This window comes from Capsicum annuum, chromosome 1 (assembly GCF_002878395.1).
Source record: "Capsicum annuum cultivar UCD-10X-F1 chromosome 1, UCD10Xv1.1, whole genome shotgun sequence".
Lineage (NCBI taxonomy): Eukaryota > Viridiplantae > Streptophyta > Magnoliopsida > Solanales > Solanaceae > Capsicum > Capsicum annuum.
Window position 1 is genome coordinate 95,807,319 of NC_061111.1, and position 16,290 is coordinate 95,823,608.

Below are 16,290 nucleotides of genomic sequence, written 5' to 3' on the forward strand. Positions count from 1 at the left end.
GGGTCCAAAATTTGAAAATTTTCAAGGGTCCAAATCCTAGGATGTAACAACTTGAATGGGAAAATGACGCAATATAATAACTTTTGAGTAAAGCATAGTCCAAACGAATAATCAAATAATTATTCTATCGATAATAAATATCGCATCATGAAAAGAATCGAAAAATTAAGGACATTTTCACCGATATCAGCTTCCATTAAAGTAAATGTAGCAGCTCATGCACCTATTGACTTCACACCTACTAATATCCTGAGTTTAGAATTCTCCTCGAGCTTTTTTCATTATGATTTTTTCTTCTAGAACACTTCATCAAATGCTTCATGATTTACACCACTATACACTTCATGCCAAAATTGGAGGCTAAAATTGTCTTATATGCTGATTGATTACTTCTTTTGATTAAATCATTTTCAAGGCCTGCAATAATCTTAATTCACATGATATATTACTACTAAACTTATCCCATTATCATATTTAATCAATGGAAGGTCGACGACAATTATGTCGATAAACACAACGTTTTTTTTCAATTTTTTTTAAATAACGACAAGTGCTAATTGGGAATCTTATAAAGTGATGAATCATTGTCATGTGTTAATTAAGGTTTTTGAAATCAAATTATGGCTTTTCCTTTTTCCCACTTTATTTAGCTAATAGCCGATTTGAGAACCCCCACCTCCACCCCCCCCCCCCCCCCCCACCCCCCCCCCCAAAACCCCTTATTTTGGAAAGCATTTTTTATCAAAATTACTTTTAAATAATACTTTTGAGAAATTTTGCTAATTGATTTTTTAAATTAAAATTATGGTCTTTTCTTTCCCGCTTCAATTGACTAATAGCCTATTTTGACCAAATATTTGAAATATATTATTTTCTTAAAAATATCTCTAAAAAAATTATTATTGAAAAGTTACAATTTGTATTTTACTAATTTATTTGGAATTTTTTTTTTTACCAATATTGTAATAATTTAATTTACTTTACAAGGTGCTAAAAATGCTTCCCTAGGAAAACTATTTTTTTCTCAACTTGTAAAAAATAATTCTCGCTATTAATTAGAATTATCTTTTTTCAAGAAAATAAAAATTAGCCAAATACCTCAATTTTCTAAAATGAACAATTTTATTTGTAAAAAAAAATTATCTATAAAAGCTTTTCTAGTGCTTGATCAAATAGTCCCCTAGTGTAAATTCAACCACAGAATAAAAAGGGTAAGAAGTGTTGAACACTTCTAATAAAGTTGGAGAGTACTGAACTGGTGAGTTAAAAGGAAATGCCAAGAGGATATTCATTCATTACATACATACACACTACTGTAACAAAACTATACACAAAGATTGCATAATTCCAAGAATCCTATAGGTATATGCCCTTCTTTAGTAATGAAATTTTTGTACTTTCATGCCCGACCCCGCCCCGCCCCGCCCCCTCGAACTAAAAAGAAGAAATTTTTGTATCTTTTTTCCTTTTGAGTTAATGATAAAAAAAATACATACCTCCATTTTAATTTGTTAATCTATTTTTTATTTTAATTTGTTTAAAAAAATAAGGAACTTTTAATCCCAAGTTTATATATGAAAATTTAATATTATAAAATTTTAAAAATATTTTGATATATTTATATATCTAAGATCATATTATTTAAAAATTATTCTTTATTTTCTTAAATTCTTTCTCAAATAAAAAAAAGTTAATTAATTTGAAACGGAGTATAAATTATCTTCATTTCATGAATTTAATTGTACCTTAATTATCACATTGTTCCCTTTATATATCTAAATTATAACTCCCTCATATTAAAATACACACAGTATTGGGTAGACTAAATTTCCACTTGGTAACGAGCATGTACGTATAGGCTAACTTCAACGTATATTTTGATACGGATAGAAAGGAATAAAGTAGTAAATAAAATAAATAATTAAAATATAAAACTCAAAGAAATGATAATTTATATGTATGTTTGATCAATAATTTTTTTTCCCCTTCTTTCAAGTTTACACTATGGGGAGGCCCCCCTTTTCCCCTTTGTGTGAAATTTCACCTGTATCATACTCTCATTCTTAAAGTTTTGACTTGGGAATCAATATGAAACTAAAATCCAACTTCCTCACCCCCACCCCTATTACCCCCTACCCTACGTTCTACTTCCTCCAACCCTTACTTCTGTCTTAGCAATAATATTGTATTATCTTAAGGTGACATAAGTTATTTTGAAATAATTATTTTTAAAATTAATTATCTCAACATATATATGAAATAACTTATATCATCTATGGTGGTAATTGGTTCGATCATTTGTCTTCGATTGAGTATGTTTATAATAATAGTTATCACTCTAGCATTGGTATGAATCCTTTCGAGGAAGCAAATATGATGGGATAAATAATTCCTTATTAACTAATACCTCCAATCAAATATAAAATAAAATAATGCTACTTTTTATCCTAAAATTATTATAGCTTATAACTCACACCAAACGATCCCTAAAAGTTTTTATTAATAGAGAGAGATATATTTTGTTAACTTAAAAGACTCAAATTTCAAACTCATAAAATGTAAATACTAATTTTGCATCTGCCTTACCCCTATTCTCTATCTAAAAAGTGGAGCTAATGTATAATTCTCTTTAGTTCTTAAACAAATGTTATTTTTAGGATGGATACACCTCTTAAAAATTATTTGTTGTAAAAGATTTAAAAGTATTGTTTACTGCCTGAATTTTGAAAACAATGTAGTTTCTTGATTATTTAAAATATTTTTTGTTTTAAAAAGGATATAAATTTAAAAGAACTTCATTAATTTCTTCTTAATTATCTAAAGCATTATTTATATAGAAATAAAATGAAAATGCTAAAGCAATATTTATTTGAGAATCGAAAGAATGTAAGAGTTCACAAAATTCTTTTAATTTTATTTTTAAATAACTGATAAATTTATTATCGTATAATAAAAAGATTAAATATTCAAATCACAAAAATAATCTCTTAAATAAATATAAAAAAAAATGCATGATTCAGTCCTTTTGCAAAAAAATTACATATTCAAATCTTAAAAATAATCTCTTAAATAAATATAAGAAAAAACTGCATGATTCAGTCCTTTTGCATAGTTCACTTCGCAAAAACTTTAATATACTCACTGCCCCCATAAACTACAAATTGTAAATAACTCTATGTTCTACTTCCTACTCCCTTAGCCTCTGCCCCTGTTGCCCCCCCCCCCCCCCCCCCCTCCCCCTTCCCCTTTTTTTTTTTCTGTCTCTGGAATAACAACTGTTCTAATTTCTTACATCAGAATTCAGAAGTATATTATTCTTATATATCCGAGTATTCTTTCCTTCTCTCTCATGCAAAAAGCCTTTATGCTCATTTCTTGTTTTCTCTCTCAAAACAACTACACAAGTTATGGAAGAAACAACTGAAGAGTCCAATACAAGCAAGAACTGCAACTCTAAACCAACAACTACCAAAGTATATGCTAATAATAACAACAATATTCCACATAGTAATAACAACAATAATCAGTATATTGCTTTTGGTTTTCACAATAATAATAATCAGAATCAATACCAAACTTACCCTGCTCTTCTCCCTTTACCTCCTCCTGCTATACCTCTGCAACTACCTTTCCCTCAAAATCACAACTTCAGATCAAGAACCCTCTTGGAGAAACCTCCATTGAAGCAGAATCATCCTCTTCTTGCCACCCCTTCTGATTCTAAGCTCCAAGATATCTCAGGTAATCTAAACTTGATCCTTTTTTCACAACCCCTTTAACTTTTTTCCCACTTTTATATAGCGGGCGTTTGGCCATTTTTCATTGTGAAATTTGAAAAACAAAAGGTAGTTTTTGTTTTCCAAGTAAAAAATGATATTTGAAGATCCAAGTTTAGGGAGTTGTTTTTGGTTTCTTTGTGAGTAATTTGGAGTGAAAACAGTGTTTTTATTTGTTTTTCAAATTCTTGAAAATTACGGAATTTTAACGTGTTTTCTGGAAAAAAAAAAATCATGACGAAACGGTCTTGTAATCTTTTGATATTATACACTTGGTTTCAGTTTATGAAGTAGAAGGATTGGAGTTTAATTGGACTTCTGTTTGCACTAATATATGTCAAAGAATGAAAGCAGTAGCATCCTGTTACTTCTTTGTTAGTGGAGTTACTTTTTATGTATTCCTTTTGGTGTTGCCTTTGTGCTTTTAGCTTATGAATTCTCTCAAAATGGAGAAAAAAAGATCAGATTTTTCTGCAGAAAGTAGAAAGATTTGATCCTAATTAGACTTCTTTTTCCACTAATATATGCCAAAAGCATGAAAACAGTAGACTTTTTGTTAATTATTAGTGGAGTATTACTTTTTTTTTTCTTTTTGTAATGTTCCGTTTTATTCAAAGTTTATTGTCAAGATTGAAGCATTAATTTAATCAACCAGTTGCTATTCTTTGGTCAGTATTAGAGGAGCACTTCATGACATTAACGTTGTGGTTTCAGTTGATGAATTCTCTCAAAATCAAAGAAGATCAACTTTTTCTGCAGAAAGTTGAGGATTGGAGTTTAACTTGACTTCTTTTTACAGTAATATATGCCAAAGCATGAAAACAGTTGTCTTATGTTACTTCTTTATTGGTGCTCGCTTTTCATCATGTTTTGTTTTGTTCAAAGTTGATTACCTAGTAAAGCTTTAGTTTAATCCACTAGTTGCTATCCTTTAGTTAGTATTAGAGGACTATGTTGCTCTGGCTCTCCAAAAATGTTGTCGCCCCGTATCAGATCCTCCAGAAGTACATCACTTTTGGGCAATCCGAGAAGCACTTGTCTAACATTTCTGAAAAGTACGAGCAAACATAGTGGAAAAGCATTCCATTACATTAACATTGTGCTTTATATTTTTTTTCCTTTTGATGTCACTCACTAAACAGCCTCAAAGGTGCTCCAAAGGCAAAATGATGTGTCCAAGCAGAAATATGGAAGGAGATTCAAGGCTGCTACCACCCCAGAATCTCTTGTGGTGGCAAGAAGACCAGATTCTGGTGGTGTTGAAGGACCAGTAATCTCTCTTCTTGCTAATCATTTCCTTGTCCAATTTGATCCTTCACAGAGAATCTTCCATTATGATGTTGAAATTTCACCTCATCCATCCAAGGATATCGCTAGGTTAATCAAGAAAAAACTTGTGGAGGACCATTCTGTTGTTCTCGCAGGTGCTCTTCCTGTTTATGATGGTGGAAGGACAATATATAGCCCTATAGAATTTCAAAATAATAAGATTGAGTTTTTCATCAGCCTGCCAATTCCTAGTAGTGGCAGCAACAAGTCTTTGCTACAATCTGGAGAAATGGTCAAGTTGCAGAAAGAGGGACAGCAGATTAAGCTTTTCCGCGTTAACATCAAACTTTTATCCAAATTTGATGGGAAAGAACTAAACAGCTACTTGAATAAAGAAGGAGATGATGGTGGAAGTCCTCTTCCTCAGGAATATCTGCATGCATTAGATGTTGTGTTGCGTGAGAGCCCAACGGAGAAGTGTATAACAGCTGGGAGATCGTTTTACTCGAGTTTTATGGGAGGAGCAAAAGATATCGGAGGCGGAGCAGTGGCTCTAAGGGGGTTCTTTCAGAGTCTTAGACCAACACAACAAGGGCTTGCTCTCAATGTTGATTTCTCAGTGACTGCTTTCCATGAGAGTATTGAAGTGATCTCCTACTTGGAAAAGCGCCTGGACTTTCTCCATGATATTTCTCACAGGAAAACAAGAGTCTTGACGAATGAAGAGAAGAAAGAGGTGGAAAAAGCACTAAAGAACATCAGGGTCTTCGTTTGCCACAGAGAGACTGTTCAGCGATATCGTATTTACAGCTTAACCGAGGAAGTTACGGAGAACCTCTGCTTTCAGGATAGGGATGGAAAAATTTTAAGAATAGTGAACTACTTCAAGGATCACTACAACTATGATATACTGTATAGGAAGTTGCCGTGCTTGCAGATTAGCAGAAGCAAACCTTGTTATCTTCCGATGGAACTTTGTATGATTTGTGAAGGACAAAAGTTTCTTGGGAAGCTTTCGGATGATCAGACTGCAAGAATACTCAAAATGGGATGTCAAAGGCCAAGAGAAAGAAAGGCCATTATAGACGGAGTTGTGACTGGATCGGTTGGACCAACAAGGTAATTTCTGCCTTTGCATCATGCTACCTGATTCTTTGTTTTATTTGCTTGCATTCCTTTTTGTTAGTAACTTCGTAGTTAATTGTTTCATTTCTTGACAGTGGCAATCACGCAAGGGACTTCAAGCTCCAAATCTCAAGAGAAATGACTCAATTGTATGGGAGAATTCTTGAGCCTCCCAAGCTTAAACTCGGGGATCGTGGTCAGGTTAGAGATCTTATTCCTTCCCGCCATGATAGGCAGTGGAATCTTCTGGATAGCCATGTCTTCGAAGGTACTCGAGTTGAGAGATGGGCGCTAATGAGTTTTGGTGGAACCTCTGATCAGAAGTCCCACATACCGAAATTCATAAACCAGTTATGTCAAAGGTGTGAGCAATTGGGCATCTTTCTAAACAAGAATACAGTACTTAACCCTCAGTTTGAACCCTTGCATTTGCTCAACAATGTAAAAAACTTGGAAACCAAACTCAAGAAGTTACATAGAGCTTCGTTTAACAATCTCCAACTTGTTATTTGTGTGATGGAGAGAAAACACAAAGGATACGCAGACTTGAAAAGAATTGCTGAGACAAGCATCGGGGTTGTTACCCAATGCTGTCTGTACCCGAACCTTGACAAAATTAGCTCACAGTTTTTGGCGAATTTGGCTCTCAAGATCAATGCCAAAGTTGGGGGATGCACAGTTGCATTGTACAATTCATTGCCTTCTCAAATACCACGGCTCTTCAAATATGACGGCCCAGTTATTTTTATGGGTGCAGACGTGACTCACCCACACCCTCTTGATGATTTTAGCCCCTCCGTCGCTGCTGTAGTTGGTAATGTGAATTGGCCAGCAGCCAACAAGTATGTCTCGAGGATGAGATCCCAAACACATAGGCAGGAAATCATCCAAGATCTCAGCACGATGATCGGGGAGATTCTTGATGATTTTTATGAGGAGCTACTAAAACTCCCTGAGAGAATAATCTTCTTCAGGGACGGAGTAAGTGAAACTCAATTCCTGAAAGTACTTAAAGAGGAACTCCAAGCAATTCGTGTGGCATGTTCAAGATTTCCAGGTTACAAACCTCCCATTACTTTCGTGGTCGTTCAGAAAAGACACCATACTAGGCTATTTCCATGTGAACTTGATCAGTCAGCAATTAAAGGCACGTTCGTCAACGAAAACATCTTACCAGGTACAGTTGTAGATACAGTGATCACTCATCCAAGTGAATTCGACTTCTATCTCTGCAGCCATTGGGGTGTAAAAGGAACAAGCAGGCCGATCCATTACCATGTTCTATGGGATGAAAACCAGTTCACTTCTGATGAACTACAGAAATTGGTGTACAATCTTTGCTACACTTTTGTGAGATGCACCAAGCCTATTTCACTGGTGCCCCCGGCTTATTATGCCCATTTAGCTGCGTACAGAGGCAGACTGTATCTTGAGCGTTTCGATTTGTCTACTCTAACAAGAAGTTCTAGCATATCTCGTGCTGCGCCACCAAAGACAACACCTTTACCTAAACTCACCGAGAACATTAAGAAGCTTATGTTTTACTGCTGAAATTATGGCAACTCACAGTCTTCCATATTGACAGTTAGCAGTTTGATGTCATGTAACTTTTATAGTTCTTTCTAGCTGGTCTCTATTTGATCCAATGTAATATTGGTAAGTTCTTTCTAGTTAGTCTTCTATATTTGACAGTATTAGCAGTTCGATCTCATGTACATAATTTTATGTTGGCTAAATAATTACTTCTTCCCATGTATTGTTGAGCTAATTCCTGAAAAATTACTGGAGTCTGTGTTAAAGCCTTTGGGTGTGTTCAGTACAGATTTTCAATTTTTTTGTCATGTTTGTTTGATTAAAATATTTAGAAAAATCTTCTCCAGAAAAATAAACAATTGACTTCTCTTGCAGAAAGGCCACTCCATCCTCACCCTATGTCAGGCCAAAGGACAGTTTCAGGTAGATAGTTTCCTATAAGGCGTAAGCCTCCAAAAGATAACAGAGGAATACAAAATTTTCTTGGACCGGATGGAGATTGACCCTCGAGCGCAAAAACAGAAGAGAGCTTGACTACAAGACCCACCCATGGAACAGGGACGAAAGTCGGCCCTAGTAATCCAATGGTGGTGCTGAGTGGAAGAGCCGCCCCTCAATGGATAAAAGTTACTTTAGAGATAGCAAGTTGATCTTTCCAAGAGTTAACATTGACGGAAAGATTTGACACAAATACACCTCATCTTCATCCTCACCATGTTAGCCTTGATCCTTCCTCCAAACCCCACCTCCACCTTATCCTCGTCTAGTACCATAATATTTGGCTAGGTTATTTATAAATGTTTGTAGGATGTTACATTAGAGATAGCAAGTTGATCTTTCTAAAGAGCTAACATCGACGGAAAGATTTGACATGAATATACCTCATCTTCATCCTCACCATGTTAGCCCTGATCCTTTCTCCAAACCCCACCTCCACCTTACCCCTGTCTAGTACCATAATATTTGGCTAGGTTATTTATAAATGTTTGTAGGATTAATTTTTTTTATTTATATATTTATATATATATATATATATATCTGTATATATAGGTTTACATATATGTTAGCCCTGATCCTTCCTCCAAACCTGATACAAGTACGATCACGTAGATGGACTTATGAGGGTGTATGTTGGACCCGAGACTTGGTGTGTACAAATGAAGAGCAAAGGATCACCTAAACGGACACCAAAACCGTCCATACATAGCACTCTAAGGGCGACTACTTGAAGCCATTCATTAAAGGGCCTTTTTGGTCATTTCACCTTACTTTTGTAATATGCTATAAATTGAACCCTTTAGGGTTTTTAGTAGTTAGATTTTGATGAATATGAAAGTGTAACACTTAGAAACATTTCTCTTGAGAGAAAGGCCCTCCTTGGCCAAAATTGTAACTAGGTTTCAACTTGAGTCTGGAATAACTCGTTTAGATTCAAGCTTGGAAACATTGGATGCTTGGGAGATCAAGGTCCCTCTTGTGCCAACGTAAGATATAGGTGAATTGTTGTGTGTAGTTTTAAGGGTCCAAGAGTGGAATAATCCCCTGGGTTCTTAAGATTATGCCTTCACGTAGTCTATCTATCTATCATTTTGTTCATTGTAATCTTGTAACCGTTGTGTCTTGTTTGTGGAACCCGTGGGTTGTTGTTATAATATTGTTATTGTTCTTCGTGTTCTTCATCTTGTGTTGATAATATTAGTTTGTGGTGGCTGTTTTGGGGTTGAAATACACCCTTATATCTTGTTCTTGTTGTCGTTGTAGTGAATCCGAGAGTGGTCTCCAAAAGGTCCTTGGATCCTTAAGATTAGTAGACTGTTTTGGCGTGAGTTTCATGTTCTCCTTGTTTGTATTGTATCATTTGGTATCAGAGCATCACTTGATCTTGTTCCCACGAGATCAATCTTGGGCTCGTAAACTTGAAAATCAAGAAAAAAATTGTTGAAAAAAAACTGCAAATTCCAGAAAAAGTGCAATCTGCCCGTGTTGTGTTCTTGGCCGAGAATTGTGTTATTGTTGTGTCTTGGCCGAGATTTTTACTTTTTTTGTTGTTCCTAGTGTTAGTTGTCTTCATCTTTAACACTCTTGAGTTTAAATATAAATTTGATCTTGAAATGTTGATCTTTTTACTGTGAACATAACTTGGCCGATTGTGTTGGCATTGTTGTAGCTTCACCTTTGGCCGTGTATTGGTGACATTGTTGATTGTTGTGGACGTTGAAGTTGTTGTTCTTAAGCTTGGAAGTGAATGTTGTTATAAATTGGTGGCCTAAGAACATTTGGTTGAAGTTTTGTAGTCTTTTGTCGTGTGAGACATTGTTGTTGTGGGGTTGGCCATGTGAAAAATTATTGGTGTTCTTGGAGATTATTGTTGTAGTTCTTAGTGTTGTTGTTGTTTTTGATGTTCATAACTACTTTCATATATTGTTGAAGATAAAGTGAATTCTAAATCCAAAAAGTTGAAGGAAAAGGGTGTATTATTTATTAGTCTTGAAAGACACTACAACCAACCAAGACCTATCAATCAAGTCTCAACCACTTTGCAACACTTTTTCATGATTTAAGGATCCATGTTTTAAGAAGAAGTAAAAGAAAAAGTCAAGTCTTGAAAATTAAAAATTGAAAAAGGCTCCAAGACTTATTATTCCCTCCTAAAACAAAATTCCACCTATACAAATTAAAATTTTGACCAAGACATGAATATTTGAGAATAACAATTCGTTAGAAAGACCGCAACCAATATGTGGCTGCCACATCATTAAGTTACTATTCACGCATCAAATTTTGGCTCAAATTTCAGATTTTGTAGTTTTTGTTTGTTGTTCCTTAGTTCCAATTTCGTTGGTTCCAGTACTAATTGGCAAACTAGTACTCATCTACTAGATTGTTAGTTAGTCTTTTTGTTCATTCATTCGTGTTAAGCGTTTGTTGTGTGCTTTTCTCTTTTGTGAATTCGTTGTATCTTGTTGGTCAAGTCCGTAAGTAAATTTTCTTTGAGTCAACTCAAACAAAAATCTATTTTGGGCAATAGTAGACTCGACCCTCAATCACTCACGAAGTACAAGCCGGTTTTCAATACTTGGAAAATCAAGTGTGAGGTAAACTCGAGAGTAAGAGTGTGATAAGGTTGTTTCGAACTAACTTTTGTTTTGTTTTGTAGGCTTGTTCTTTTTTTTTATTTATTTAGGTACAATTACAAGGGAACCCGCAGCATCAACCTATCAACCCATGGACAATAATGCCACCAATGTCATTTTGGCCTACCTTGACACTATGTCCCGAGACCTAGCTATGGGAAATGAAAGGTTGGATCGTATGGTAGTTCAAAGGGAGCAAGTGGGCTGTCCAAACACACATCAATAGGAAGTTTGTAGATAGTGTGAGCTACAAGGTAAAAACGTTATCCACTACACTTCTGTAAGCTTAGAATGTTGTGATGTGGCTAGGAGTGGCTAATTGAATGTAGTTGCGGATTTACCTAGAGCAGAGGTGTTTGTGTAACGCCTCGATTATCTGAACCAGAACGCTACACGGTGCTCATGACCCCGAAGGACCACAAGCTAACCCATGATTGATATCTGTACCTATACACTGCATAATATGAATAAAAATGCAGAAACATGCACTGAGAGGCCGTAAGGTTCAATACTGCACATAACTGAATAATAACAATAACGTCTGACATAGAGTGGTATCTCGATACCAAAACAAAACTAAAATACTGAAGTCTGAAAAACATGAAAAATACTGTAGTCGTCTGAGAGCCTCTAACTGTCTGACTAAGGAGTTGATGGAACATTCCCTAACTAACTTCATCAACTAAAAACTAAACTGATATGATAAAATAAGATTGGGTCCTCGGAGAATGAGGACTCACTGCTAAAACTCTGAACCCTGGAATGCTACTGTTGCTGATGATCTGGGAATCGTGTCTCTGAACCTATGGTGTAACATAAAAAGAAAACCCCATAGCGTAAATGCGTCAGTACAAAAGAATGTACTGCGTATACGTGTGAGGTAGGCTGAATGCATGGGCTTACATGCATAAATGATAATAACTGACTGACTAATATGAACATGAGAGTACACACATGAATACATAGTAACTGAGATTATGAGAACATGATAACTGAATCTATATACTGATGACATGAATGATTGTGTCTGAAAGTCCTAAATCTGATGGAATTATCTGAGTTTCGTACTGTGACTGAGTTGACTGTATCTGACAGTCCTAAAATTTAAAGAACTATCTGAGTTCTTTTACTGAGACTGATACTGAAACTGTGGGAGGTAGTAATTAACCGATATGCCCCTGATACGCCATTATGGCTAAGATGGGGTCCAATCTGTAACCCCAATTGGAAGGGTGTTAATACCGCACCACTAGTAAGGACAAGATGTGGGTGATCCTCATCTGATAGTGTCTCCTGTATGAGAAAGGTAGGGCCCTTATCTGACAGTGCTTATCCACCTCATCAACCCTTATCGACAGTGTTGATGTCTCAACCTATGTTGGCTATATAGTTCTGGAATGCAAGGATGACTGCTAAGGATCACACCCTCATCTGATAGTGTGTGTCGGTTCACTCGATGCTAATTTCTACTCTCATCTGAATGGACACTAAACATGATTTACTAAACTAGACGTAGACTAAGTTACTGAATTTCGTTGACTGACGGAATATTACTAATATCTGACAACTGACTGAGTTCATGAGATCATGGAGATTTCCTGAGTCATAAGATTGTCTGAAGTCCAAGGATCATGGCTTGACTGAGAGTATCATGAAAACATGACATGGCTCTGGGTACACAGCTAATGTTTTGGGTACAAGTACCCCTAGGACTCGATGGAAGGAAACTGACCAAGCATAACTTACTTGAATATATAACTAACATCATAATCTATAATACATTTATAGAAGCACTCCATCAAAACATGTGATAGGCACAACTTGTACATACATGGGGATTTGATGATATCATACTAGTTAGGCATTGTTCCTTCTTCTAGGCATTTAATCAAACACATGGTAGGTATAGCACATATAGACAACATTATACAACAATTAATCATCATGATTCATCTCTAATTTCATCATCCTAGGGTTTATTCATAGGTTCACATGAATATACATCTATACAAATCAATTCCACATAAAATTGATCACCCAACACGGATTTGAATTTAATTGATCATTCTCAACATAAACAAAACTAACCCAACATGAAATTCATAAAGAAATCCATAACTTGAATTTAGAAAAGGGGTTCTTGGGCTTCATGGATGAAAGGAGTCCATGAATGAACACTATGCATACTTTAGTTCGTGATTTAGTGAAGATTGATAGAGAAACCTTCTTGATATTGAATCCCCAATAAAAACCCTATCTTGTTCTTGAAAAAAACTTGAGAGAAAATAGTACGTGTTATTGGGTTTAAATAGGGTAGGAAATTGACCCTTTTAACCCTGGACACGTCATTTAATTTCAGTAAAATTTTTTCAAACTGGGCTCCTGGCGTGATGCAGCATTATCGCTCCGTGTCACTGGAAATTGACAATTGGAAAATTGAGGGATGGCGCGACATGGAGCAATTGCGTTGACCCTTCCTTCGTGACCTAGAACTTTGGCGCGACGCGGGGAAAATTACACTGAGACACTGGAAAAAGGACAATTATGAATTTGAGTGCTGGCGCGATGCGCCATAATCACGGACACCTACTGAAAATAACCAAATGCCATTTCCTCTTGTGGCACGGCGCGCCACTGACTAATATGGCGTTGTTTTACAACAGGAACTTGAAATAGTCACAACTTCTTACCCGATTATCGGATTTAAGAGAATTATATATCGATGGAAAGCTTATTGAATTTTCATATGACAAAAAGTAAAAATCTTGATTATTCATCATAGAATAATTATCCTTCACTTTAGAAGCTAATACTAGGTTTTCTTGGGACAACATTTTGCTAGAAATCTTTAGGGTATTACAATATCTCCCCCTTAAGAACATTCATCCTCAAATGAGACTGAATAAGAGGGGAAACAATAAGCTAAACATGAATAGAACATTACTAACTGGAGTATGATCTCTTGACTGACAAACTGAACATAACATACTGAACATGCATATCTGATGCATGTGTAACTGATTCATGAATGCATGACTGAATGTTCCGAGGAACTAAGTTTCTCACAATGAGAATTTATTTCTGATGCATAATTATATAACTGAACTTATACATGAATGCATGAATGAATATGCAATGTTACTTGATACCAAGTTTATACTGGGAACATGAACATGAAACTGAATACCAAGTTCATGATGAACACTGATCATGAAATCGAGTAAGCTTAAGAAGAACTATTACCTAAGCTTGATCTGAGTTGGAAGAGAAGAGGTGAGGATACTTGGTATGCATGTCTGCTTCTGCTTCCCAAGTAGCTCCCTCGACGAACTGATTTCACCAAAGAACTTTATCTAGAGGGACTTATTTGTTCCTCAATTTACGAGTCTGATAGTCTAAGATTTTGATTGGAATCTCTTCATAAGAGAGACTGTCCTGAACATCAATGCTCTGAATAGGGACTACTACTGGTGGTTCACTTATACACTTCTTGAGTAAAGGGACATGGAAGACAGGATAAACTGAGGCTAGATCTGAAGGCAGTTCGAGATCATAAGCTACCTTGCCGAAATGACTGAGAATCTTAAAGGGACCAACATATCGGGGACTGAGATTTTCGTTCTTGCCGAATCTCTTCACTCTCTTCATGGGAGAGATCTTTAGATAGACATGATCACCAATCTTAAACTCGATGTCTTTTATACGAACATCTGCATAAGACTTCTGTCGGCTCTAAGCAGCCAGGAATCTTTCCCTGATTAACTGGACTTTTTCTAAGGCGTCGAATACTAAGTCAGGACCTATGACTGAGGCCTTACTAACTTCGAACCTACCAATTAGAGATCTACATCTCCTACCAATTGGAGATCTACATCTCTTACCATAGAGAGCTTCGGATGGAGCCATCTGAATACTGGAATAATAGTGTTTGTTATATGCAAACTCAATCAAAGGCAAGTAGTCATCCCAAATTTCCTTGAAATCAATTGTACATGCCATTAGCATATCTTCTAAAGTATGAATGATTCTTTTTTCTGAGGATGGAAGGTTGTACTAAGATAAACGTGGGTGCCGAGACCCTTTTGGAACGCTTTCTAGAAATAAGAGGTAAACTGGGCACCTCTGTCTGAGATAATAGACAATAAAACACCGTACAATTTGACCAACTCCTTGATATAGAGTTTGGCATAATCCTCGACTGAATAAGAGGTATGCACTGGAAGAAAATGAGCTAATTTGGTCATTCTGTCTACAATGATCCAGACTAAATCATGCTGATAATGAGTTCGAGGCAAACCCGTTACGAAGTCCATGTTCACAACTTCCCACTTCCAAGTAGGAATACTGAACTCCTGCATGGACCCACTAGGCATCTGATGCTCTATCTTAACTTGATGACATATAGAGCACTTAGCCACAAACTCTGCAATATCTCTCTTTATCCCACTCCACCAATAGATTTCCCGTAAGTCATGGTATACTTTGTGTCCCCTGGATGAATAGAGTAGCGTACGCCATGAGCTTCTGAAAGAATTCGCTGCCTTAAGTTGTCTATACCTGGAACACAAAGATGACCCTAACAACACAAAACACTATCTCTCCCTTGGGAGAAAACCTCTACTTTCTGATCCTGAACTAACTCTTTCAACTTGACAAGGTTGGGATCTCTATCTTTCTTTTATTTCACCTTGGAGACTAGAGATGATTCTAAACTACTCTAAATACATACACCACCCTCTAAAGAATCAACTAAGTGAACGCCTAGTCTGGAAAGCTGATGGACTTCTTAAGCTAACTTCTTCTTACTATCCTTCACATGAGAAACACTACCTATGGATAACCTACTGAGAGCGTCAGCTACTACGTTGGCCTTGTCCGGATGATAAAGGACACTCATGTCGCAGTCTTTCCAGAGCTCTAACCACCTTCTCTGACAAAGATTAAGATCTTTTTAAGAAAAGACATACGGAAGATTCTTGTGATCTGTGAAGACATCTACATGAACTCCGTAGAGATAATGCCTCCAAATCTTTAATGCAAAGACTACGGTTGCTAACTTAAGATCATGAGTAGGATAATTCCTCTCATGGGGTTTAAGCTGTCTGGAGGCGTAGGATATGACCTTACCATGCTACATGAGGACATAACCCAAAACTACTCTGGATGCACCAAAATACACCACGAACCCATCTGAATTATCTGGAAGAGCTAAGACTGGGGCTGAGGTAAGTCTAGTCTTCAACTCCTGAAAACTCTTCTCGCAAAGGTCCGACCATTGAAAATTGACTTTCTTCTGAGTCAATCTAGACATAGGGGATGCAATAGATGAAATTCCTTCAACAAACCGTCTGTAATAGACAGCCAAACCCAAGAAACTCCTGATATCTAATAGAGAGACAGGTCTTGGCCAGTTTCTTACTTCTTCGGTCTTTTGAGGATCAACTCTAATGCTA

The 16,290-nt window shown here is 36.2% G+C and overlaps 1 protein-coding gene across 1 annotated transcript; it reads left to right on the top strand.

Moving 5' to 3' along the window:
* The first annotated feature begins 3,284 nt into the window (after nt 1–3,284).
* Nucleotides 3,285–7,986, top strand: LOC107877815 (protein argonaute 7). The gene is made up of 3 exons (XM_016724566.2): nt 3,285–3,741; nt 4,919–6,164; nt 6,266–7,986. Exons 1-3 carry the CDS (start codon nt 3,408–3,410, stop codon nt 7,719–7,721), a joined length of 3,036 nt encoding a protein of 1,011 aa, XP_016580052.2. The 5' UTR covers nt 3,285–3,407; the 3' UTR covers nt 7,722–7,986.
* Nucleotides 7,987–16,290: the final 8,304 nt, after the last annotated feature.

Coding starts and splice junctions, on each gene's coding strand:
- LOC107877815 (XM_016724566.2), top strand. CDS start 3,408: ATGGAAGAAACAACTGAAGAGTCCAATACAAGCAAGAACTGCAACTCT. Junction 3,742..4,918: donor TAAGCTCCAAGATATCTCAG/GTAATCTAAACT, acceptor CTCACTAAACAG/CCTCAAAGGTGCTCCAAAGG. Junction 6,165..6,265: donor GGATCGGTTGGACCAACAAG/GTAATTTCTGCC, acceptor ATTTCTTGACAG/TGGCAATCACGCAAGGGACT.